The sequence below is a fragment of the Hippocampus comes genome, unplaced genomic scaffold, assembly GCF_001891065.2.
Source record: "Hippocampus comes isolate QL1 unplaced genomic scaffold, H_comes_QL1_v1.1 scaffold1, whole genome shotgun sequence".
NCBI classification, from domain to species: Eukaryota; Metazoa; Chordata; class Actinopteri; order Syngnathiformes; family Syngnathidae; genus Hippocampus; species Hippocampus comes.
In genome coordinates this window covers 156,985-181,502 of record NW_017805010.1, presented here as the reverse complement: position 1 = coordinate 181,502, position 24,518 = coordinate 156,985, and the positions used below count along the sequence as shown (strand labels likewise).

At 41.4% G+C, this 24,518-nt stretch overlaps 1 protein-coding gene across 3 annotated transcripts in view; it reads left to right on the top strand.

Moving 5' to 3' along the window:
• Nucleotides 1-1,293: 1,293 nt before the first annotated feature.
• The window catches only part of LOC109511766 (SLIT-ROBO Rho GTPase-activating protein 3-like), a 29,508-nt gene continuing 6,283 nt past the window's right edge, over nucleotides 1,294-24,518 (top strand). Inside the window, exons 1-18 of one of the 3 annotated variants that reach the window (XM_019863053.1) lie at nucleotides 1,294-1,521; nucleotides 10,665-10,988; nucleotides 13,363-13,534; nucleotides 13,621-13,783; nucleotides 14,156-14,218; nucleotides 14,332-14,505; nucleotides 15,546-15,674; nucleotides 16,027-16,248; nucleotides 16,322-16,423; nucleotides 17,238-17,423; nucleotides 17,608-17,692; nucleotides 18,241-18,268; nucleotides 19,054-19,081; nucleotides 19,683-19,743; nucleotides 19,983-20,060; nucleotides 21,586-21,714; nucleotides 22,986-23,091; nucleotides 23,360-23,587. In XM_019863053.1, the coding sequence (XP_019718612.1) occupies nucleotides 10,919-10,988; nucleotides 13,363-13,534; nucleotides 13,621-13,783; nucleotides 14,156-14,218; nucleotides 14,332-14,505; nucleotides 15,546-15,674; nucleotides 16,027-16,248; nucleotides 16,322-16,423; nucleotides 17,238-17,423; nucleotides 17,608-17,692; nucleotides 18,241-18,268; nucleotides 19,054-19,081; nucleotides 19,683-19,743; nucleotides 19,983-20,060; nucleotides 21,586-21,714; nucleotides 22,986-23,091; nucleotides 23,360-23,587 (2,024 nt within the window). In that variant the 5' untranslated portion in view covers nucleotides 1,294-1,521; nucleotides 10,665-10,918. Of the gene's footprint in view, nucleotides 1,522-9,168; nucleotides 9,427-10,664; nucleotides 10,989-13,362; nucleotides 13,535-13,620; nucleotides 13,784-14,155; nucleotides 14,219-14,331; nucleotides 14,506-15,545; nucleotides 15,675-16,026; nucleotides 16,249-16,321; nucleotides 16,424-17,237; nucleotides 17,424-17,607; nucleotides 17,693-18,240; nucleotides 18,269-18,531; nucleotides 18,629-19,053; nucleotides 19,082-19,682; nucleotides 19,744-19,982; nucleotides 20,061-21,585; nucleotides 21,715-22,985; nucleotides 23,092-23,359; nucleotides 23,588-24,518 lie in introns of those variants that run through there. The other 2 variants (XM_019863051.1, XM_019863052.1) reach the window with 2 other exon arrangements.

Here is a 24,518-nt window from a genome sequence, read left to right as displayed (position 1 = left end):
TATATATATATATATATATATATATCGCGCAGTTGTACTTCGAACGGTTAGTTAATGCCTATTTGTGTTATCACTGCAGCTCTGCTTACCTTTTCACCCAGCTTTGCAGCCACAGCCAGACAAAGTAGGGTGGGGCATCATTTTGTAAAGTAGACCATTCTGAATGATCCTCTCAGAGACACGTTTTTGGAAATAAGCAGCTAACTCCAGAGAAACAACTTTGTACATAACAGTGCACCCCACCCATAAAATATCATGGTGCTTTCAAACAATAAAAGCAGCATATGACAATAAAAAAGACAAACGGGCCATAAAGAGTCTGCACTAATATGGCCATATTCAAAGGAAAATAGCCAATTAGTCAGAGAGTACCCGCCCTTTCCTGGATTTGAACATCATAGATTTGTTTTTTTCAGTGTTGTTTATGGAGTTAGAGCATGTTGCCGGGCAATCCGCGGCTTAATTACGTGCGTGACATGCTATATAGCCTGCAGCGGAAGATTTGATTCTGTTTAAATGTACCCTCGGTGCACATGAGGCGGCTGCGCCAGATGTTGATAACCTCCTTCCCACACAAATGTTGCACAGCCACGCTGCTGTCATAATGTGGACAATGCTCACGGTCCAAGCTCGGGCGTTCTACCCGCCTGCACGTAAAATGCAGCATTTCTCAAATCAAGTTTATCACACCCACGACATTCAGTGAGGGGAACACCCCGGAATCATAAATCCATCACACGAGGTGATGAATGATTCCATTATGGTGCACAAGCCGTCACTCACGATGACCTCTATTTTAGCAGCAAAAGGAATCCAAACGAAGAATGCATTTGTCCGCCGAACTGTGTTTAAGATCTTGTAATGAGTGTAAGCCGCTTGTGACGCTCTGCATCCGGGATCACAGACAGCAAACATGTCTGTCTTGTCTCTCGATGTCTGTGTATGTTGGCGGCTTATCGCATCCATCACCGTGCGTGTGTGTTTGTATGCATGTGTGCAAGTCATACGACAAGGTCATAAGAATAACATTTGCGAGAGGGAGAGAGAAAGTGATGTCGGGTGGGGGGTGTTTGCGGTGCAAGCGGTGGATGGATGGATGGATGCGGGGAGGGAGGTAGAGCAAGAACAAGGGATGCTGAGGGAAAAAGATGGTATATTCATAGCAGCAGCGGTATTTATAGCCGCCCGGAGGAGAGGAGAGTGTGGGGGCGTGGCTTAGTTGGCTTCATGAGGTGGAGAGGGAGGGAACGGGAGGAGTCAAGCATCTCTGGTGTGAGAGGGAGGCTATTTAGCGTATTTGGCAGGAGAGGGGAAGAAAGAGGGGAGGGAGGGCTGTTTTTGAGTCTGAGATGCAAGGGGGAGAGAGAGACATGGGGGAGTGTAGGAGAGTACTGAGCTGAGAGGAATCTGTCAGATTCAAACACACACGACTCTCGCTGTCTGTGCGATGAAGAGAACGAGGGATGGGAGGGGAGATCTGAGGAAAAGATAGAAAGAGACAGCAGAGGAGCACAAAGTGAGGTATGCGGCGCTGACAGCCGGTGTGTGTGTGTTTGTACGTTTATGTGTTTACACTCCACGCGTGTGAGTGGCGCACGATTGTGTCCATGTAAAGTGAATGACTTTGTGTTTTTTTTTTTTTTGTCGTTTTTAGTTTGGGGCTTTAAAAAGCGTTTTGGAGATGACACATGCTGACTCTATTATGTAACGCGTGCATTATGTTCAGTGCGTGTGCGCGTGCGTGCGCGTGGTCGCCCGTGTAATTACGCTGAGGTGTTTATGTGGCTATTGTGTGGAGCCGTGCCACGGTGTCTCATTGGTCGCAGGAGGTGATTTATGGCAATTGTAAATAGAAGTCGACACTCCACATCAGCTCATTGTTAAATGGAATGCCCTTGTCAAGCGTATACTGTATGCCGTTTTCCATCTATTAAAATCAACAGATGTCACATGAGTGGTATTTATTTTTTGCTTAGCAAAAACACTAATATTGATCCATAAAATAAAAACTGCATCTATTGCTGATCGGTGAATCTACTGTATATACTTGCAAAAGAAATGATAAGAAAATAAACTGCTAAATAAATAAATGAAGCGCTCATGATTGACCTCTGCCACCAATAGTTTGGTGTTGGGGGGCAAGGGGTTTTCGACAATGCCCAGGAAGTGCAACACCAACCATTGCCAATTTCCATTTGTTTGTGCACTGTGGGTCTCCAACCCATTGGCATCCAGTCCAAAGCCAAGTTCTGACAAAATGAGCCATTGCCACCCATATTCATGGGGATGCAGATGTGTCGCACTTGGTTGCCCAAAGGGCACCTTGACTGTGTTTGGGAAGTACACTGTTCCCAACAATAGGGCAATTGATATTCAAATCACGATTAATAAAAATGATTATTCATTGATTTTGAAACTTGGTATTTATTCAAGGACGAGAGCTCAACAACTCAAAACCAAGACGATACCCTCATGCATGTTCACCCTGTTCAGCATGTCGAAGACTTTATCCTTTAAACACTCTACTCTTTCAAAATAATCTCGTAAATATCATGTCCAAGTCAAGCCTCTTGCATTTTCATTCTACAGCAACCACGCCTTAACATCCTTGCACAGTTTCAAATCGTATTTATTTGATCTTATCGCGTTGTTCTGTTTTATTTAGTGACGGGTATGCATGGAGTACACACACTGTGATAAGAAGGGTGGAAAAAAAGTTGTGCTTTCAGCTCTTTTGTTATTACTTGTTTTTCAACAGATTGGGAACAATTTGTACCGTGAATTATGATGGTACCTGCGTGTATGTTTCTCCAGCGTTTGTGTGTGAATATCGTTATTCAAGGGATTATCACTGCCGGAAGTAAATGCAAATTTTCCTGTTAGCATATCAATGTGATTTCACATTGACTCTAGCATTAGTCGCGGTGATGTTGCAAAAATGAAGCAGAAGAAAGACATACATTTTTTTCCTGTCATACTATTTACTCGGTCAATGGGTCCCAGCACGCTGGCGATCCTAGTGGGGATAAGAGATTCACAAATCCATGAAAAAATGTTTGCCAACATTTATTGAGCCAGGGTGTCCATTTTACATGAGAAAAAAATCTCATGGCACACAAATGAAAATGTCCCAAATGAATATCAAACTAAATTTATGATGAACTTGTCTCAAATGACTGTTTACTCAAATATAAAGCTGATAAACTCTCAGGAAAAACCATGACTTATTCTCTTGTATGAAAGGCAAAACAGGTGGTTGTAAAATGTTATTGTACTTTCTGCCATTGAAAGGACGTGAATTCCATTGATCTGCCTGTCGCTGTACATTGCTGATATAGATAGATGGCTAAAAATATATTTTTAACTACCGGTACAAGATTTTGGGGCAAATTAAGTGAAATTGCAAAATTTTCCACAGCACCCATTTTGAACTCTCACGGCACACTGGGTGCCACGCAACCCTGATTGGAATTCAATGTACGTTAAATCCTGAGATAAACTGACCTGGACTGTACCATTTGGTGAAAAAGATGACAAGTTTTGCAATGATTTGACACGCCTCTTCCAACAAACCTGATTATAACCTGAGTCCTCATGGACCGGAGTTGGTAACCCCTGCAGGAGGCTACACATTGTCCTAAAGCTGGAAAGAGTTCTTTCGTAACTGCCATCTCAAAATTGCAACACCTATAAGAGAAGCAATTTGAGCCATATTTGTAATAATGTGTTGACTGTCTAAATCATTCTTTGGAAATGGTCCTGTAATTATTGTCGGTATGTCCTTTCAGCAGAGACATAAGCCTCTCTACCCTGTACACAGCCAAACTGTTTGTTTTAACTGTGCCTCGACCAGAGCCTTTAGCCGTGCCTTCTGCAAACAAACCCCGTAAATGATCCTCCACATAAACTCAACCACAGCGGGAAGCTGAGAAATGTTGATAGCTGTGCATAAAAAAAAAAAAAAAAAAAAAAAAAAAAAAAATTGGCTTAGATTTTTGTTATCTTCAGTTGCATTTAGTTGCTTTTCAAAATCCTAAAAGGCAGCTTGTAAGCAAAATCTATTGATACCCAGTGCTGTTGATCGCTACCATTGGATTAAAAACGGTTAACCCGCTGCTTTCTGCAAGCGGTCCTTTGTTTACTGCTGAATGTTTCGTTCTGCGCTGCAACCCTAAAAGAGTCATCCCCACAGTGTGTTTTTATATGTCCGATTGTTATTTTGTATTTATTTATTTATTTCACAGGGACCTTGCGCATTAATCAACACAAGAATAAACAGTGTACGTAAATGCACCTGACTTAGCATAAAGTTTTCAACCAGAGTCCCAAGACGGGTTTCTAAAATAGCACAGTGAGACACATAAAACTCTAAGATCACAATGACAGAAATAAGAACAAAATAAGAAGAATGAATGTGGCTGGAAACCTTCTGAAGGAGCAGACTCTGAATAAATAATATTTGAGTGTGCGGGCTGAGTCTGACCAGAACTCATTTTGTCAGTGATATATTGAATTTGGTTGAAGCTTCTGGCATAACATATTTTTCAGAGGCCCGATTTGTTTGACTGATACTCTACAACAAAGGCCAGTCTGAGGCTGCTCTACCGACTTGTAGCAGCTCTTTTGGGGTTTTCTGTAATTAGCAGTAAATAAACTTGACATGTAGAAGTTTGAAATCTAAAGTTAATGGGAAGTAATTGAAATAATCCAGGGTCGGACGTCATCACAAAATTGATTGTTTTAAATCAACAGGCAATCTTTGAAGTAACATTGAAACATTCATAGCTGTCAAACAAAAAGAAACTAACCACTGGTAAATATAATACAACACATCTTTAGAACGAGAGAATGGCCAGTCTAAAAAACAACTTCAATGAAAAGAAGGGTAAAGGATTACGGTGGCTAGCATTGTAGATGTTCCCCACACAGCTCATGTCTTAATTGTATCACTTAGAAGTTAATCGTTATGAAATATAACAAACATAAAAACACCCCAACTTCTCTCAAGGCGGTACTTATAAAAAAAGATAATATCACCTATAATAAATATCTAATAAGGTCAAAAAATAAATAATGATTGTTGATGTAAAACTCTGCCTTATTTGATCAAAATCAGCCGACTGACATACTCACGGAACCCTTGGAGATTTCTGGCTAAAAGGTAGCGTCAACGAATGCATGCTAGTCTTTCGACGATATTCCCAGCGGTGCTTTAAAGACTTCCTCGAAAGCAGGTGATAGAAGTTTATTGCTATGAACCATTTCCCCCCTGAGAATCTCCTCCCAAAGAGCCAAACAGATTTGAGGGTCACACATCAGTGAATGTACAACAGCATGCAACTTGGTCAAATTTTTGCCTGCCTGAAAAAAAAAATCAATTTAATGAAATAATAAAAGGACTTGCCGAATGAGTCAATGATGGTGAAATGGTAAACTCGCCTCATTCTCATACATAGCATGGCTTCAATTACGATTTGACGATTGAGTGGTCCGGGTCCAGAGTTTAGTCCAACTTTGATCTACGGAGATGAGGCTCCCGTTCCTCACGAATCCAAACCGGAACAACGGTATAGATAATGGACGGATGGCTGATTTATTTATGACTTATTTTCAACTTGTGAGAGCTTGCAGCTGTTCGAGGCAACGCAGCTGTAGGAAAGATTCGAAGTCAAGTGACTTGTTACGTACTGAATTTAGTACTACATTACAGTACATTCAAATTGGATGACGAGCCCCATGCATGTCCAGACATCTGCAGTGACACTACTAACACATGCCGAGTATGCTTTTTTTTTTCAAGGTGGGGGGAAAGTAAGATCACCAGCTAAAATCAAGACAACTTGGTAATATTGTATGACCCAACTTTTGATATTTTTTTCAGCGTGCACGCTTTGATTTGGACATTTCTTTAATTTTTTTATTTTCTTGCTTTGGTTTGTCAGCAAAATTTTGAGATATGCAAGCTAGATGGTGGCAGCAAACTCAACTCACTTCAAAAGTCTTAAAAAAAAAACACAACACAAACAGCACCGAGAGTTGCATTGTTTTAACCCTTTAAGCAGTGGCTGCTTGAACACAAATGACAAAGCAACACTTGTAGACAGACGACATAACGTTTATCACAAGCATACATGACATCGTCCTCTACCGAAAACAATTTATGGCACCGAAAAAGAGCACAATGTGGGGCTGAAACAAAATAATGGGCACCTCTATCCATTTCAATGGAGTGGGGGATGATTTGCGATACGAGTGTTTTGAGTTACAAGAATGAATTACACATTACGCACCGCTGTATTTTGCTACAATTTCAAAGAGGTTGTGTTTTTTGCATAGATTGTAACATAGAACTCATACCAGTTAAATGTGAAAAACGTTGCCACTGTTTGGTGAATTCCAGTATGTATTGCATTTAATAGTTTTCTTTAATGATACATCTCTGTTCCAGTGCTCCTTTGAGCTTCCACTTGCCATCAAAATGGCAAAAAAACAGACTACCATCTCGCATGGCCCAAGTTTAATGTGGTTTCACATTTCGGTGTATGTCTGTCTGTCTCTCAGGAAATGCGCACTCACAATCTGCCATACTATCAAACAAAATGTCCCCCTTGCTCATTCCATTTTACAACATATCCTGTTTTATATCTGATGAAGCATTACTTTTTTTCCCTTTGCAGTCATAGCTGGAAATCCCTTTTGTATTAGTATGAGACACATTTGCTTCCTTTTTTTTGTCTTTAATCTGCTGTAAAGTCACTTTGGGGATTATTTGACTTCTTACGATGTCAAAAAAAAAGGGCATGTGATGATAACCTTGGTATGAACTTCTTAAACTCCCATTCAATTAGACCAGTTTCATAGATGCTAGCCTGATCAATCCATAAAATACGATTCTATTTTTAATAACAATTCACATATCAATGTTCTACCACAGTATTGCATTAACATTTGCCCAAAATCCTACAAAAATTTTCAACAGCCCGTTTCTTGTTTCGTGACCTTTTTGTGTTTCACCTCAGGATTGTTACACCCCTCCCGGGAAGATCTTGAACATTCGCTTTGTTCCGTGCCGATTAAGGTCGCACACTGATGAAGGCCAGTGAGCCTCCTCCAAGGTCTCCATGTCCTCACAATTCCCAGCTGTGGGAAATCACTCCATTTGTTCACTGTAATTCTCCATTAACTTTCAATTTCTTTCTGTAGCCCAGCTTTGGCTGGGAGACAGAAATTGAGCTTTTAATCATAATACTAATGCTGCCGCTTTGCGAGGTGTCAACGTTTTTACTTAAGAGTCTTAAGACACAGTGTTTGTCAGGCGCATGCGGCAAGCACAGTGTAGCTGTGCTAGTTCAATCATTGATGTGGCCCAGGTGATGAGGAACAATCAAACTTGTCGTCAAACTGGCAGACTTTGCCACTCATTGCAGTGTGCTGAAACCTGTCAAGGCAGGATGTGGTGAGTCGTTGCTTTTAGGGGGAGGGGGGGGGGCGGTGTGTGGTTGTCTGTCCTAGCCTCTTGTGAAAAACCTTGAGTGCCAAAACACTTAAAAAAGCACACTCCGGTGAAAGTGTGTGTGAGAACTGTACTTTTCAGTGCAGTTACCATTTGTGAGCCTTTCTTTTGTTTTCACAGCTCATTGACTGCATTGCTAGACGATGTGTGCTTTAACTTCCCATGGTTACGAGTCACTTCACAAGTGTCAACAAGGATGGCAAAAACATCTACAACACTTAAAATTTTTTTGAAAAAAAGTGAAATTGTGTCTGTTTGTCCATCTGCTTGTAACAAGGCCACAAGATGTAATATGACTGTGCGTCAGTGCTGAAAGATGGGTGAGCTGATGTTTATTTCAAGACAAAGAGTACCGGTAGTAGGATTATAAAATAATTTTCAGTATGAAGCACTGACATGGTGTCCTCCAAAGTGACATGACCATTTTTGATCCATCATATCATATAGTTCAGATGTATTTGTCTCCGGTAGTGTGAGCTACTCTGGTATTGCAGTAACAATCAACTACGACAATCAAAGGCACGACCCATCGGTCTAGAAAGTCTTGGCGTAACGTAAGGGTAGCGTTTGTGCAGTAGTACCACCAAATGATGGTTGTGCAACAACAATCCGGAGAGTCATCAAGCAAAGATAAAGTGACCAGTGGTGCGGTAATTTCAATACTATGACGTTTGCGCAGATGATACAGATAATCGTTGCACGCTTTAAAGTGAGCAGTAGGACTGGCAAAACTAAATCACAGCTAATAAGTTTCACATTCACATTGGGTACTACTTCCAGCATTTTACATGGGTTTTACTTTTTTTTTTTTAATCCAATCCAATCTGCCAGGGGCCAATAGTGGAGAATTATTTATTTTAAAACTATGGGAATGTCTCTTCAGTCAATCACATTTCAAATTCACATAACAGGGCCAGCTAGCTGGCCCACAATAACATCAATGTTTTTTCCGCTGTCTGATTGTTTCGTGAGAACAAGCCAAGCGCCTCTAGCGTACACATTTGTAACAATCTGCACACATTAATACATTTGATAATCAACATCGCTGATAAGTGGGGTGGATTTTATTTAAATGGTTTGTTTTTGTCATGTTATTAAGTACTTTTTAAATGTTGATTCTACTACAACTTCAAATGATGTACTGTATGTGGCACCGTATATTGCATTTTTGTACAGTATTGGTGGTCCCTGCAAATTGACAGTGGATTAAGTCATCCAGGTGCCTTGCTGTTAAATGACAAAGAATTGCTTTTTATTTGATTGTCTTAATTTTAACCATGAAAGACAACCGAGCAATAAGAATCAGGCCATATTACCCCCCCCCCCCCCAAAAAAACCCACACAACTATGTGAGACAAATATGATAAACACTTGTTTCCCAGGACTGCCTATTCATGATATAGTAATTTAGTGATAAATTATCAATTAGCATGCTAATTTCTATTATTCATTTATTCTTACAGTCTATCCATTCAATACATTTCCAGAGACTTTTGGAATTCAAAACAGATATGGGTGTTTTATTTCATCCCTGTTGACATGCGACACTTTTAGAGTACAGAGTTACGTAGGAATAATACGGTATGAAATATGTCTCCCATCGTGACTACGTATTGACTTGTTTCCAGTTTGTAAACAAAGATGACGTAATCAGGAGGCTCGCGCTTTTTGAAAGGACGGTGGGGTTCGTTATGTACACGGGCCGACTAACTGTAAAGTATTGCGAAAATCGCTGTTGAAAACTGAACATAGCCAGTTGAAAAGCAACATTCCGAGCCTTTTGGGATTACTGAGTGAGAGGAAGATGTGGCGAAACCAAGTGTTCACACTACAGAGAAAACCGCGAGCCCCGCTAGTATAGTCAACAGAAAGGAGAACTACCTCCTCAAATCTTATTCTACTCGCATAGCAGGGTGAGTAACGGAGCCAGCTAGTCGTCTGATTTGTTTTGTTGATTGTTATACGATATAAAATGGAACTGAGATTCACTGCAGTTTGTTGTGACGGCGATGTCAGTGTGACCGCATTTTAGGCCTACTTTTAATTCAAATGTTGAGGTGTTCTCAGACGTCCATGGAACATGGCACAGGTAAACGTCACAAACAATAATGCTTACGAATTCAGATCTTTTTTAAGTCACATGCAGCTGGTTAAGTTACATGGAGCTGGTGTGCACCGAAGCTCATCGCTCAAGGTAAACGTCACAAACAATAGTGCGTTTACGAAATAAGATTTTAAATTACATGGAGCTGGTGTGCACCGAAGCTCATCGTTGAATGAGTTAGCTACCACTTACTAGCTCGCACTCGCAATTCCACAATTCCTGACTATTTACCATTTCAAGACATAGAGGTTAAGTTAAACTAAAAGGCCACAATAATTTACCAGATATGAAATGAGCACCGCTGTGCGTGAAATAGCTTGCAGCCACTGGCTCCTCCGGTGTTTGTGATTTGGCCTGTTTCCTCTTGGAATTGAGAAATTTTTAACGCCTTTCCTCTCTGATTCATACACACACCAGCAAAGCATGATGATATTGTTTGAAACTATTCAAAACGTATTACAACTCCACCGGGGGAAAAAAAAAAGAAAATACAAATCTTCACAGCCGCACGTTGTTTTAAGCCAATAATGCGCGCACAGCTTTTGATGACGTAGAACGCAACTGGGCCCATAATCCTCCTAAAGTGAACACACAAGAAACAGATGACATCATACCACATTCATTTTTAAGTGTACAAATGAGTCAGCATTCATATCAAATTTTCTGTTTTCTTTTTTTCTGTGATTTTTACCTTCACGGACATCCCCGACCTTGAGGCACTGAATGTCCTTGTTACTGTTGTTACTCATCACCTCTCATCCTTCCATCCCCCTCTCCACTTCCATTCCTCCTCCGTCATCACCCTCCTCATCACAGTGTTCCAGCACTGTCCATTCTTTGACGTGACCCCCATCAGACTGTCCCTCCTACTAAATCTCCCTTCTCCGGTGTCACTATCCCTTTTGCTCTCACCCTGGCCTCATTTGTCCACTCTCTCATTTTCCCATTGCGCTCGCCATAAATATGCCTCTCTTTCTCCCAGCTGTCTTCTTCCATCCATGCATAACCTCTAAACATGATCCTCTCCTCTCACTATCCCACGTTCAGAACAATCCGCAAATGGATCGGCATTCCACGGACACAACGAATCGGCCTGACGTCCCTGGCGAGTGCGGCCGATTGACGCCGATGCCGCTGTCCTGCATGAGGCACTAGGTCAATCAAGGTGTGAGAAGTGGAAGGTCACAGACTACAGGAGATAAAGTTGGAAGGATAACAGAGAGGCAACTGGGACGTGAAAGGAACACACCAGGTTTGGGAGGAAGAGGAGAAAACCGTCAAGCATCAAGTGGGTGGCAAAGATGATGACATCACATGGAAAACTGAGGAGGGAGAAGGGTAGTCTGGCCGAATATGAATCTCAGATGAAAGGTGAGTCGCCGGGCATGTGTACAAGCTTGTGTTGTGTCATATGCACAGATCAGACACTTCTCGTCTTACTTGCATTTGTATTTACATGTGTTTACAATATTACCGTCTGTGTTGCATAAGTTCTTGATTTTAAGTGACTTTTTAATTCTCAGTTAATGGTAATTACTCGTATCGTGGGAGAGCACAAAATCAAAATCTAATGACATCTATATTGCATCTCTAATAGACAGCCACTGCCTGTCTGTCATCTTGCTCTATGAAAACTCATATACTCATATTTGGATTGACACTTCCTGAGACAGAGTTGGCGACAGTACTCTCACCCTGTATTTAAGTACAGACTATGAAAATTAACCCTTTTAGGGACAGCGGTTAATACAGCGGACAGCTTATCATGTTATCAGGTTACAGGGTACATGAAAAAAAAATCCACAATACCCATTTTGATGCGTAAAGGTCTGGTAGTTTGACGGTCAGGTTGTTTGAAAAATACTTTCACTTTCCTAATCAAAGACGTAAGATGTTCGGAAAAGCTGGTCTGACTCTGTACACAACCATTTGCATGATTGAGCTGGGGGGAGGGACATTTTCCATGTGGCTGTCTCATGATTCAAGTGTCGTTGCTCTACCTACTGTTGTGAATTACAAGCCGTTTCTAGACTGCCACTTCAAGACAGGATCTGGCTGCCTCTCTGAGGGTTTATGTAGACAGCACTGACACAGAATTTGAAGGACAGCCATTCATCCATTTTTTATGACGCTTTCTCAATTGAGGTCACCAGAGAGCTTTTGGGCTTTTCGGTTGACAGTCAATCACCGGGCACATATAGACGACCATTTGCACCCACATTTACGTCACACCTACAAACAATTGAGAGTCTTTGATTAACCTAACTCGGAATGGAACCTGGCCAGACCGTTGTGGGTTCGATCCCGGCTTCCGCCTTCCTGTGTGGAGTTTGCAAGTTCTCCCTGTGCCTGTGTGGGTTTTCTACGGGTTCTCCGGTTTCCTCCAGCGTTCCAAAAACATGCATGGCAGGCTGATAGAACACTTGAAATTATCCCAAGGTGTGAGTGTGAGCGCGGATGGTTGTTTGTCTCTGTGTGCCCTGCGATTGGCTGGCAACCGGTTCAGGGCTCCCGCCTCCTGAGAGAGAGAGAGAGAGATTTTTTTTTTTTTTTTTAACCACATTACCCGTGGACTTGTGGTTGGGGAACACTGGTGTTGAAGCCCCCGATGAGCCATGTCAAAAGGTCTCCATTGGAATAACCCCTCAGCCTTGTGAGGAATCCTTCAGTGGAAGCCAAACCATGATTCAATTCTGACAGCACACACATTGCAGCTAATAGTGTGTATCCATATACTGTATGTGCGTGCATGCATGCGTAAGGTTACGTGCGGGGTTTGGGAAGAGTGCATACCGAGGTTCGCCGGCTCTGTACTGTACTACACGAATGTATTTATAGTCGTTATTAGCCACGCTGTCTCCTCACATCCAGTCAGCCCCTGGGCTGTGTGCGCCCAAAATGAAGGGAAGAAGGGAAAAGAAGGGGGGGGATAAGAAGGCTGGGAGAGTGAGAGATGAAGAGTGATGCACAGACACTTTTGATATGAGACAATGATGACTTTATTGGCCTCAAAGCTCATGCGCAGCACTGGGCCATGCTGAGTTCACTCACCAGCGTGTGTGTATTTCAATGTTAATTGGGGTTATAATGAGTTACCTGAGTGGAAGTAATTGCTGCATGAAACGGAGTCAGACACAAATTGTAACCATGTATTACCTTCTCGTCAGGAAATGACTAAAATACCAAATTGGATGAGTTCACTTTCATGCAAGCCATTTTTATGTCTGTCGATTGATGAAAGGGAGAAACTACACAGTATTTATGTTTTTATCAAAAAATTTGTGATTTTTGAATGACAGATTTCAGAGCATGCTGGATTTGTTGACCAGTGTCATTCAGTCATTTTTTTTTCTATTATGAAAGTTGTAAAATAAGAAATTAGATACTACTACTTCAAATGCAGCTTAATAGCTAACAGTTGTAGTTTATCGCTGAAAATGGGCAAACGTACTCCATAACTATTACATAGTGACTTTAGCTTACATTACTTTTGATTGCTTATGCCACAAATGAGGACAAATGTTGACTGAAATCATTAATAGAGGCTATGGTACATTTTTAGGAAGCTCCCTATTTTAAGAGTGTTATGCTGCTCCTTTTCAAACACATGGGAGGGACTGTTTTCTTTTGTTTGTTTTTTTTCTCGTCAGAAATGATGTGAGCCACCAACCAGCATTTTTAGACTCCAATGCAATGTTTGCTAATTAAAATTATAACAGCAGTGTCTTCTCCCTCTGTGTCTCAGACTTGCGAGCACAACTGACTGACCAGATCAAGATTTTGGACTCCCAGGTAGAGGTGAAACAGCAGCAGCTCTCAGATCTTTCTGAGTTTCTCCGCCGACGCGGCGATATCGAGGCCGAGTACGCACGAGCCCTTGATAAACTCACAGAGAGGTTCACACACAAGACCAAGAAGTGAGGAACTGACATCTCATTTCACATGAATGCATAATCAGTCATAAGCCGTTCGCTGTGAGTAAGGATGATCTCCTCCTCTGCAGGAAGGAGCAGTGGGGTCAGTCAGTGTGTCAAGTCTGGTCTGTTTTGCTGACTCAGACTCGTTTGGAAAGTCGTGAGCACTCAACGTTGGGTGACACCTGCTGCAACGCACTTACGCAGCGGTTAGCGCACAGTACCGAGGACACACACCGGCTCCACAAACGGGTGAGTGGGATACAGAAATTCTTGCTGATTTTATTTATTTATTTATTTTTTGTTTCAGATTAAAATCTTTCAAGTCGAAATGAAACAGTTTACAGTGTACGGATAAATCATGGTAACATTTCAAATCTTGATTTGCCCTGCAAATTTCAATTACCGTGAATAGCATGTTGAGTGCAATGCGTTGTGGTTGTTGCCAATTCTATCGACTTGTTTTCAAAAATGCGACAGGCGGCCATTTTATAACTTTTTCTGGTGAAATGGGCGACTTTTGAAGATTGAGACTTCTTTGTAGAAGCACTCACACCGAGGAAATGTTCAACTTAGTTGTGTCTACTATATATAGAATAGAATAGATGATATTTCTGCCAACAGAGCAAAGAGGTTGGAATCCAGATGCAGGATGAGTTGCTTAAAGTCACTACTGAGCTGCAGACGGTGAGCAAACTACATTGATGTTCTGCATATTAAAAATGCAAAATAATGTCATATGCAGAGGAAACCGATACTGATCATGTGCACTGCGTGTTACACGGCTCATGCCGATGAAGGCTTTGAAGACATACAATCAGTACCACACTGACTGCCTGATAGCTGAGGGCAAACTGAAGGAGGCTGAGCGATTGGAAGAGCGACACACTGGCAAGTCTGCTGAGCTCGGCATCGGCCAATCAGGAGGGCAGAGGCGCAGCTCTGTCAAGAAGATGGAGAGATTAATGGAGAAGGTAAATCACATGCGCTCCCCTCAGTATGACATGAGAATGTTTACATTTTCTGTGATAGTGAAGGGAATGTTTATGTCATGTGTTTACATGAATGGACAGATATTGACCTGATGTGTATTGTGTTTGTATCTAAATGGACAGAAAAGAAGTTGAGATGGTGGACTATATTTTTGTGCCCAGTGCAAGTATAGTACAAGGCATGCTCAAAGGCCTTGACTGGTTTTGGGTATTTTTGCAGACGCATGCAGCTTAATGCAATTAAAAATAGGCTTTTGCGCCGTTGTGGGTGTGAACATAGTCATCTGGATTCACCACCAGTCGAAGCGGCTTCTCTCAATTCCTTTCCAGCTTGTGCGCGAGAGGCGCAGTCCTTGATGTGGTTGAATAAGGAATTGGTTTTCTGGAGTCCATGCTGTGGGTAGAAGTGCAGTACAGTACGTTCATAAAGACCTGAAAGCAGACCTACACGGACGGATGATCTGGGAAGAGGGCACTTGGCAACTGCCCTCCCTGCCACAGCGATTGTTTTAGCCCTCCACCAAACCCCCCTATAGTTGTGCTGTGATCAAATTCACCAAAACGGGTGTTTGACTACATGCGTCAAAAGGTAGATGTGATTCCTTTGAGTGTAAAGTTTAGTTGAATTCCAACCACCAGATTGTAAGACGTGCACGTCACAGAAAACACCCTTGGTATGCCAAAACGCCCACCAAAGCGCGGAGTGGTCTGCCAAATCCTCAAACAGGCAAAACGAGGTTTTCACCGGGATGAAAATCAAAATATCCCAGCTTTGTTGCTTGTGCTCAGGTTCAACGTCTTCAAATATCGAGCCCCGTGTGTGTTTGTGAATGGACTTACTTACATGTTTACTAAATCTTATGTGTGCGACTGAACGGACAGTCATGTGTTCATCGTACGCGTTGATATGAATGGAAAGCCATCTTTGGATTTGTGCAGTACACGTGAGTGGACAGATACATGTCAGCATTCTACAGTGGCCTATAAGTGTGATTGGACAGAGATTTTGTGTGTGTATGCAGAGGCATGGCCGAGTGCAGGAGACCCAGCTCAAGTGCACTAAAGCTCGAAACGACTACCTGCTCAATCTCGCTGCTGCCAATGCGGCCATGAACAAGTACTACCTGCAGGATGTCAGCACTCTCATTGACGTAAGAAATAAACATTTCAACAGCTCTTTCATCCCCTTCAATCCAGGATATGGACGTTATTTGTTTCTTTCCATTTTAAATTTCCCAGAGAAAAAAACATGACACTATTATTTTGTCAAACTCAGTCCTAAGGCCCATTTTTCAATGTCAATATATTTTGGATCTGAGCCTAAAATTGAAATATGAAAAATATGTCATTCCTTAAATGATAAATAATGAGTTTCACTTTTGATTTCCAATTCAAAACGGAATGAACAAATGACACAGAAATTTCTCTCTGACACATTATCGGCATTCATCCTTCCCCCTTCCCCTTCGATGCTTTATTGCTGCCTATCTCCCCCCCGGGCAGTGTTGCGACCTGGGTTTCCATCCGTCTGTGGAGAGGGTAATGAAGTGCTACCTGGCTAGTCGGTGGCGCATCCAAAAGACGGAGGAGGCAGGGCTCAAGCAGCTGGAGGCCGCAGTAACGTCGCTGGACCAGGGCGGAGACAGAGATGCCCTGCTGCAGCAGCATGATTCCGCCTTCTGCCTTCCGTTTAGGTTTAACTACCATCCACACGAGGGCGACCAGGTATAACGGGATTTCTGTAGAATCGTGATGAAACCCGAATGTGGCTCTATTTGGTTGATGATTTGTATTCCAGGTATGTGAGGTGAGCGCGGAGAGTCAGGTTAGATACGAGATGGAGACTAGATTTCAACAACTTCAGTCTCGACTAGCTGCTGTCACTCTGGAGACAGAGGAGGTAAGATGACCTTCAGTATAGCATTTAAAACCAAGCCCAAACACGATCAGCAAGAATTCACCAAGAATGGACCCCCCCGACCCCCCCCCAAAAAAATGTAGATCGGGCATGGGTAACTTAAATGATGGAGAGGGCCACAATTTAGCACTACTGGGCTCACATAGGACCACGGACTTGCTTACCAAATGCATGACAAAAACTGAATTTTTAATCATGACAAAATGCATGCAAAATACATCATAATTATTGTATTTAATTTATGATAATACATTTTTCAAAGCATGTATAAAAGATCCAAAGCAAACAAAACAACTCCAAACCACAAAGATTTTTTTTTTTCATTGAATGTATTATACATCATTTTCTGAAGAATTGCATGCAGCCTGTGGACAACCCGTTGCCTATCCCTGATACAGATAAATTGCCCGTGATAATAGTTTAAACTCTACATATACCCCAAAAGGTTGATTCTGCCTTTTTCCATAGTTTAATAATCAACAGCAGAGCAACGGTAGGTTTAACGAATTGCAGCCGTCTCGTCCAGCAGACTCACAAAATGGCGTGCTCATCGCATATCTAAAATGGTGCATCACTGTTATATGCTTGTTTTCAACAATCGCTAAGGGAAATAATTGCCAAGACCAAAGATAGTAGAACATACTGTATTCTGCATTTGGAGTTAGTTAAGGAAAGCTAAAGTTAGTTTACTGAAGCTAAAGTCAACTGATGATAGCTAATATTTCTATTTTTCTCCACTGTATGGTAAGAAAGTGAAAAACAGTTTCCTGATGATCTGTATCTGGCCTTATCTCAGGTCAGTAAAACCCTCAAAGCGACACTCACAGCCCTGCTGGACTCCATGTGTGACAGCGACTGCAACGCCGCCCCCGACGTGCCCAGCAGCCTATTACACGAGGCCGCCGGGGCAGGCTCCGCCCCGAAACTTACCCTCGCCAAACGTCGAGCAAATCAGCAGGAGACAGAGACCTACTATTTTACAGTGAGTTATATTTATAGTTTGTACAAAGTACTATAATGTCAGAAGTGATGTGAAAGAACAAAAGCTCCATGCAGAATATTAGTGTTCACATTTTACTGGACAAAATGGTTACATTTTGCATCATCAACCTGCACGACTTGTTTAAAAAAAAAAAAAAAAAATGCTATTGTCTCTTTTCCTATAGAAAGTGAAGGAGTTTCTCACCAGTAGTTCTCTGACTTTCAAACTTCAAGCCAAACACGATCTACTCCACGATGCCATTCAGAAAGGTATGCTCGTAACCCTTTTGCGCACCCTGTAACCTGATAACATGTTAAGCTGTCCACTGTAGTGACCGCTGTCAGTGGAGCCGCCAAATTTGGTCTCAAAGAGGGACTTGTGGAGCGATCCTGTCATCTACTGGCATGTTATCGGTATTAAGTGAATCAATACATTTGCGGTGTAGTGTATCCCCTGACTTTGAAATTTGCATCAATCGAGCTCTTTTCTTCAAGTGCTTGTCCTCAATTGTCACATTTAAATTATTTTTTAATTGTGTTCTTCTTATTGAACTGAGCAGCCACACACATCCCAATGTTCTATTGGGTTGCGATCTATGGTTATCAATATTTCTAGTTAGTTATCATCGGTATTATCGTTCAGTGGTGGCATCACAACAAAAAAAGGCAAAACACATCAACTAGCAAAAGAACATTTTGATGGGGACGAGCAACTTTGGAGGTTCCACTGTACGGCAGTAGTTTCTCAAAGACTGGTCACTCCTGAAATATGTGAAAGAAATTTTAAAAGTGTTTTGTTTTTCTGCTCTTTCCTTCAGCTGAGGCCGTCAACACAGACCCCTCCAGGTATCTATGAAATGTAAACATAGTATGACTGAATGAGATATGGCGAAATCGAGAGAGGAGAGCAGTGAGGACAGAGAGTTGGTTTCAACATTTCCATTTTGAGCCATTCTCAATGACATAACAGGTCAATTCTTTTTTTTGGGCGGGGGGGAATGGGACCGCTGAACTCAAGTGTGACTAATAGCTGCATTTAGCAAGCCTCATTACAGCCTCTTTGAATACCCACAAACAAAATGCCATAATGAGTTTTATGTACTTCCCAGAGCTCATTGCGCTCGCTCGGTGCGAGTTCGCAAGTCCAGACCAATATCCCAATTTTGCCACACACTCTTCAGCACCGATATACTCTCCTACATACAGGTAACGATCACGCAACCTCCACATCCAAAAGTGCATATTCCATCTTTTGATTTGCTTTTGTGAAACTTGGTTTTGCTTTTCTGAGGAACTGATGCGGAATATTCTATGCCCGTGTGTGTGTGTGTGTGTGTGTGTGTGTGTGTGTGTGTGTGGGTGTGTGTGTGTGTGTTCTGTGTGGTCATGCTTATAGCTTATTTATGGCACTCTGTCCTTTCAATCCATTTCCCACTTTTATCCGTTCCCCTCTTCCAAAAGGGATTAAAATACACTCCAGTCTTTCTTGCCTCCTCTCTCGACTCTGCAACTTAACGTGTGCACTTGGCGCAACTCCTTCTAAATCTTTCCTACTCTTATTTTTTTATGCACATCTTTTTCTTACCTTGCCTTTTCTCTTTCTGTTTTCTGCTGTGCTTTGCTTGGTGTAGAAGAAGAAGAAGAATGTCTCGTACACAGGTACCAAACTCTGTTGCTTCTCATAAGAAGCAGGAAATACGAGGTCATTTTGTCACCCTTAAAACTCACTGACAGGGGAGTTTTATCTTAAAAATGCTATAAGGGATGATCGTTCATCCCGTAGCCATTTTCTTTCCTTTTGTCTTAACAACCTCCAAAAAATATTTCTCAGTAGAACAGCTAAATTAGGATTTCCCAACTCCTGTAGGAGAAATACACAGAATAGATATATAAAGTTGGATTATAAATTACCTTTCGATGAGAAACGGAAGTTACTGACGATATGACGGAAACATAAATGGGTGCGTGGGGGTGGGGGGGGGGTGCTGCTTCACCACAACGTTTCTCATCTTTGCTTTTGCCCTGGCAATGCCATTGATGCATGTTTTCCACCTTAGCAACAAAAAGACAAAGCTGCCATCATTTCATGATTGACTTTCTGTAGCTTTTCAACCTTCACATTCTGTTTATTCATTTTCCAATCACGCCGCAAATGAATTTGCATTTTTTTCCCCCCCTCCTACAAAAGCTGTTATTTTATTACGTCTTCTTTTCTCCGTGTCCTATTTCTTCTGACTCTGAAATCCTCTTTCCTCTGCAGAGCTCCGGCCAGCAGATCCCTGTGGTGGTTGAAAGCTGCATCCGCTTCATAAACCTTCACGGTGAGACAATTTGCATGACTGGCCATAAACCATGCTGGGAGAGCTTCTACGGACTTTAAAACGAGCGGATGTAGTCATCATGATGTCAGCCCACTGTGTTCTCTATTTCTACCAGCAGTAGAAGTTAGTCATATGTATTTTAGTCCCAGTGGGATCATACTTCACTGTAGAACCAATTTCTTATTGTGAACCTTAATGCACAAGTTAAAACAATAAAATTGTGTGTGTGTGTGTTTCAGGTCTCCACCATGAAGGAATATTCCGAGTTCCTGGGTCACAAAGAGAAGTTAATTTGATCAAAGATGCTTTTGAGAGAGGTAAATCTGGGGGGAAAAAAAGACAAGAGTCAATGTACAATATGCTCCTAAATGATTGATTTGAACTAATATTATACTCGGCATCTTTTTATATGCATTTTTTCTTTGTTAATCACAAACGATTAAGAGATTAAGCAAACCATTAATGTAATAAAACACACTGTGTGGACCCTCATCTTGACGAGAAAATGAAGACTTGGAACGAACACAAATGTAGTGTTTAGTCTACTTATATTATGTATGTATTATGTTTGGGAAGGTGAATTTTCCTGTACAAATTAGTTAAAAATTTAAAATGCCCGAGTTCATTTTGGAGCTCGTAATGCATCATTTTGAATCTAGTTCATGCTCAGAAAATGAACTAGTTCATTGGATTTTTTTTTTGTTTTGTTTTTTTGTTCCAATATGTTGCTGTGAGCTCCCCTCATAATACTGTACTGGCATTTCCCCATTGTTGCTACCCCTTCAGTCCACTTGAGTAAACAGCTGCATCTTTCGCCCTACAGTATCAAAAACGGGGGAAAAAAGTTTTTTTTTTTTGTTTTTTGTTTTTTTTTTATGTTTTTGTTTTTAATATATGAAGAATTGAAACAAACATGACTAACTTAATTATCATCTTTTTTAATGTGCAAGTGCAAATACAATCTCAGGCTTACAGTACGCTTAGGTAGGAAATTAGCTGTCACTGCAGCTAGATCCCTTAACACATAGGTGTCAAACTCAGGTCCTGGAGGGCCGCTGTCCTGCATGTTTTCCAAGTCTCCCTGTTGCAACACACCTGATTCAAATGATCAGATCATCAGCAACCTCTGCGGAAGCCTGACATTGAACCTGTTCATTTGAATCAGGTGTGTTGCAACAGGGAGACTTGGAAAACATGCAGGACAGCGGCCCTCCAGGACCTGAGTTTGACACCCCTGCCTTAACACATTGCAACTAACCGCCCCAGTTTTCAGGTGACCTGAAAACCGCGACCGACCTGCGACCTTTTTGTCGGCAACCAAGACAGATTTCCAGCGAAAGCCAACCACCACATGCTCTTTTTTTCCCCCTGCAAGCTGCATTTATGCTTTTAAATTGCGATGGTGGTGGCTTGGGTTGTCAAATAAGGTACCGTATTTTCTGCACTATTAGGTGCTTTGGAGTATAAGGCACACCTTTAATGAATGGCCTATTTTAAAACTGTTCTCATATATCGGGTGCACCGCATTATAAGGCGCATCAAATAGAAGCTAAAATAGTGGCTTCAGTTGCGCTATGCATCCACTGGATGGAGCTATGCTGAAGGGAATACAATACAATACAGCTTTATTTATACAGAATGTCCAAAAGCCATTCACAAACATCTGATTAAGCGCAGTCATAAAAATGTTCATGATGCAGAAACGCATGATGTTCAGTTCAATGCCCCTTTCTGTCCACAAAACAAGGTGCTTTGGATGGCTCTCCAATTCTGAATTATTCACTGAACTTGTGTTGAGACACATTTTGTATATCATGTCGATATCTGTATCTCCCCGTGTAGGAGAAGACCCTCTGTCAGACAGTGAGTGTGACTTGGATTCAGTGGCTGGGGTTTTGAAGCTTTATTTCAGGGGCCTCGAGCCTCCCCTCTTCCCTTATGAGAGCTACTTGGAGCTGCTGGAGTGTGTCCGTAAGAGCCCTCTCGATTCTGTACTCTTCGTTTGCAGATACCGATCATCCTGTGCTTCAACATTGTTGTTACTTTTTATCTCCTGAAATTTCTCACACTTGAATTCCACCTCCTTATCCGACATGTACTGGTACTGAAGTCGCAGTCAATTGTGTCGACAAATCTCCAATCTGGCACTGTGGGAACAGCTCCTGGCGGCTCATTATCACGAGTGGCGCTGGTCCAAATCCTATAAATACTAATGAAGTGACTATGACACCTCATTACAGTAATTTAGTCACTATGTTTTAATAGTAATGAGGGTTTTACATTTGAAGGGGAAAAAAAGTTAAAGCACCACAAGAGTCTTCCAAGAAAGGTTTCAGATTGATAAAGCTATCTCCCCATAATTTTATGGCATTAGTCTTGTACTATTTAAAATACAGTGGTACATTTTCGAAGGATTGTTAAAAGCTGACAAGAGCAAACGTCCTTGGACCAGTTCTTCACAAAAAAACAGGCAAAAACCATTTCTGAGAGAGAACATGAACGAAAAAGGGCAAAAAATGATGAGGACGCCGTTAAAAGTTAAATGACCATCATTTTTATTCTTTACTCTATTCTTCGTTTTTTACATTATGCACAATTCTCATTTATTGTGCAATGATCTAATTGTAATGTGTATTTGTTACATATTTTGATGCATTTTTATGCTTTTGAAAACATTTATGTCTGAATTTTGGGGGGGCTTGGAATGGATTAGGGCATTTACATGGAAAATGCGTCTCTACTTACAACATTTTCTAGTTAAGAAATTTATGCCGGAACCGATTAATTTTGAGTCCCACTGTACAGTTGTCTGTTCTCTTATTTAACCCTTTCAGGCATAGTGGTTACTACAGTGGACAGCTCATGGTCTTACCAGGTGCATGAAAGGGTTTATACAGGGGAGTGATTTAACGATGAAATTAATGTGCCCATGCAGTAGGTACGGCATTCGTTTGTCATTTAAACATTCAGGGCATGGCTGGCACATACCATTTTCCCACTGGTCCACTATAAGACATTCAATAATTGGCAATGCAGAATTTGTGATGTGACAAGGAAAAAGATTCAACTGAATCTGATTTTTTTTTTTTCAAAAACCTTATTGGCTTTTCCTGGTATTTAGACAAATGGGTCGGCGTCCCAACATTTTATTCTCATCAAAAGATTGCGAATGCAGCAAATTGAAATTTATTTTGTTTGTCTGATATTGTTCTTTCCTCTTCCTTCCTCGCATTTTTATTCAGAAATCGAAGGTATGGTGGAGAAAGCGGCACAGATCAAATCGATTGTCTCTGCCTTCCCACGACCTCTCCTCATCATAATGCGATACCTGTTCGCATTCCTCAATCAGTGAGTTAACACATGAGAGGGTTAAAAAAAAAAAAAATTGTAGGATTTTGGACAGAAAACATAATTACTGTAGAATTATTACATCCAATATTTTTTTTATGCATTACTACTAAAATACAGTACCTCAACATAGTCATCTCTTTCATAAAACCAAACTTGAATTAGCTATGTATTTTTTTTTTTTTTTTGACAAAATATCTTTGTGTATGTTTGATTATTTTTGCCGCCTGTTTTGGGAGTACCGTTTCATTTGTGCGTGTCTTCACAGCGTGACTCAGTACAGCGACGAGAACATGATGCAGTCCTACAACCTGGCCGTCTGCTTCGGCCCGAGCCTGCTGAGGGGGGATGATTCGGATGATGCCGTTGCTCGGCAGCCACAGGTCAATGACCTTGTCAAAACCATGATCCTTCAGCACGATGTCATATTTCCCGGCCAGTCCGAATTGCCAGGCCCGATTTATGAGAAGCACATGACCCTTGAGCAGGAATATTGGTAAGGGATGTCATAGAAATGGGATTTAAAATGTGTTTTTTCATTCCTTAAGTTTGCCTTTTTTTCTCATTACTATATGCGATGTGTGTGATGCGAGTGACAGAATTTAATATCCAGTTTGAGATGGGGTTTCAAGTATGTAAAGCAGCGTCATTCTTTGGCTTATCCGCTGGCTTATTAAGTGAAGTTGATGCCACATCAAAGACATTTCTTGGCAGCCGTTTGCAAGCAATGTTAAATTTTTGTGAGGGGGAGAAAATCAATCATTCATAATATTGTCCTTCTATTTTGACACTGCTCCGTGTCATTGTCGTTTACGAAGAGATACGCAGTCAATCAACGAACAAAACATGCCGCTTGTTTGGGATGGCTGAGTTTTTCAATGTTTGACATCCCTCAAAAATATGACTTTTGAATTAAACCAATGGGAAAAAACACACAGCGTCTAGTGCACTGTGCAGTTTGTTCCAGTAAACAAGATCCATGGCTTTGAATATTTATAATGTTTTAATACACTGTGTATTTTTTGAAAGCCACTTTTAGTTGTGAAATGAAAAAATGTGGACTATTCTCTTTTGACCAATCAAGAGCAGAGCGTTCAACCCACACCCGAGTCAATAGCAGTCAGACATTCATAGCATAGAAAAAAATCAACTACTCCAAATAACTTGGCTTTCATTATTAACCCTTTCAGGGACAGCGGTTACTACAGTGGACAGGTGATCATTTTATCAGGTTACAGGGTGCATGAAAGGGTTGACAGTCTTAAGTTTGAAATGATAACTGGTATGATTTGGGCTATTTTCAAAGAGAGCTGTCATCTGTATAATGCAGCAAGCATTTTCAAAATTACGTGAACAGAAAAATGAGGTATCATGCAAAAGGAGGCCTGTGAGTGTGGTTGTGTAGCCAGAGGAGGAAAATTCCCCAA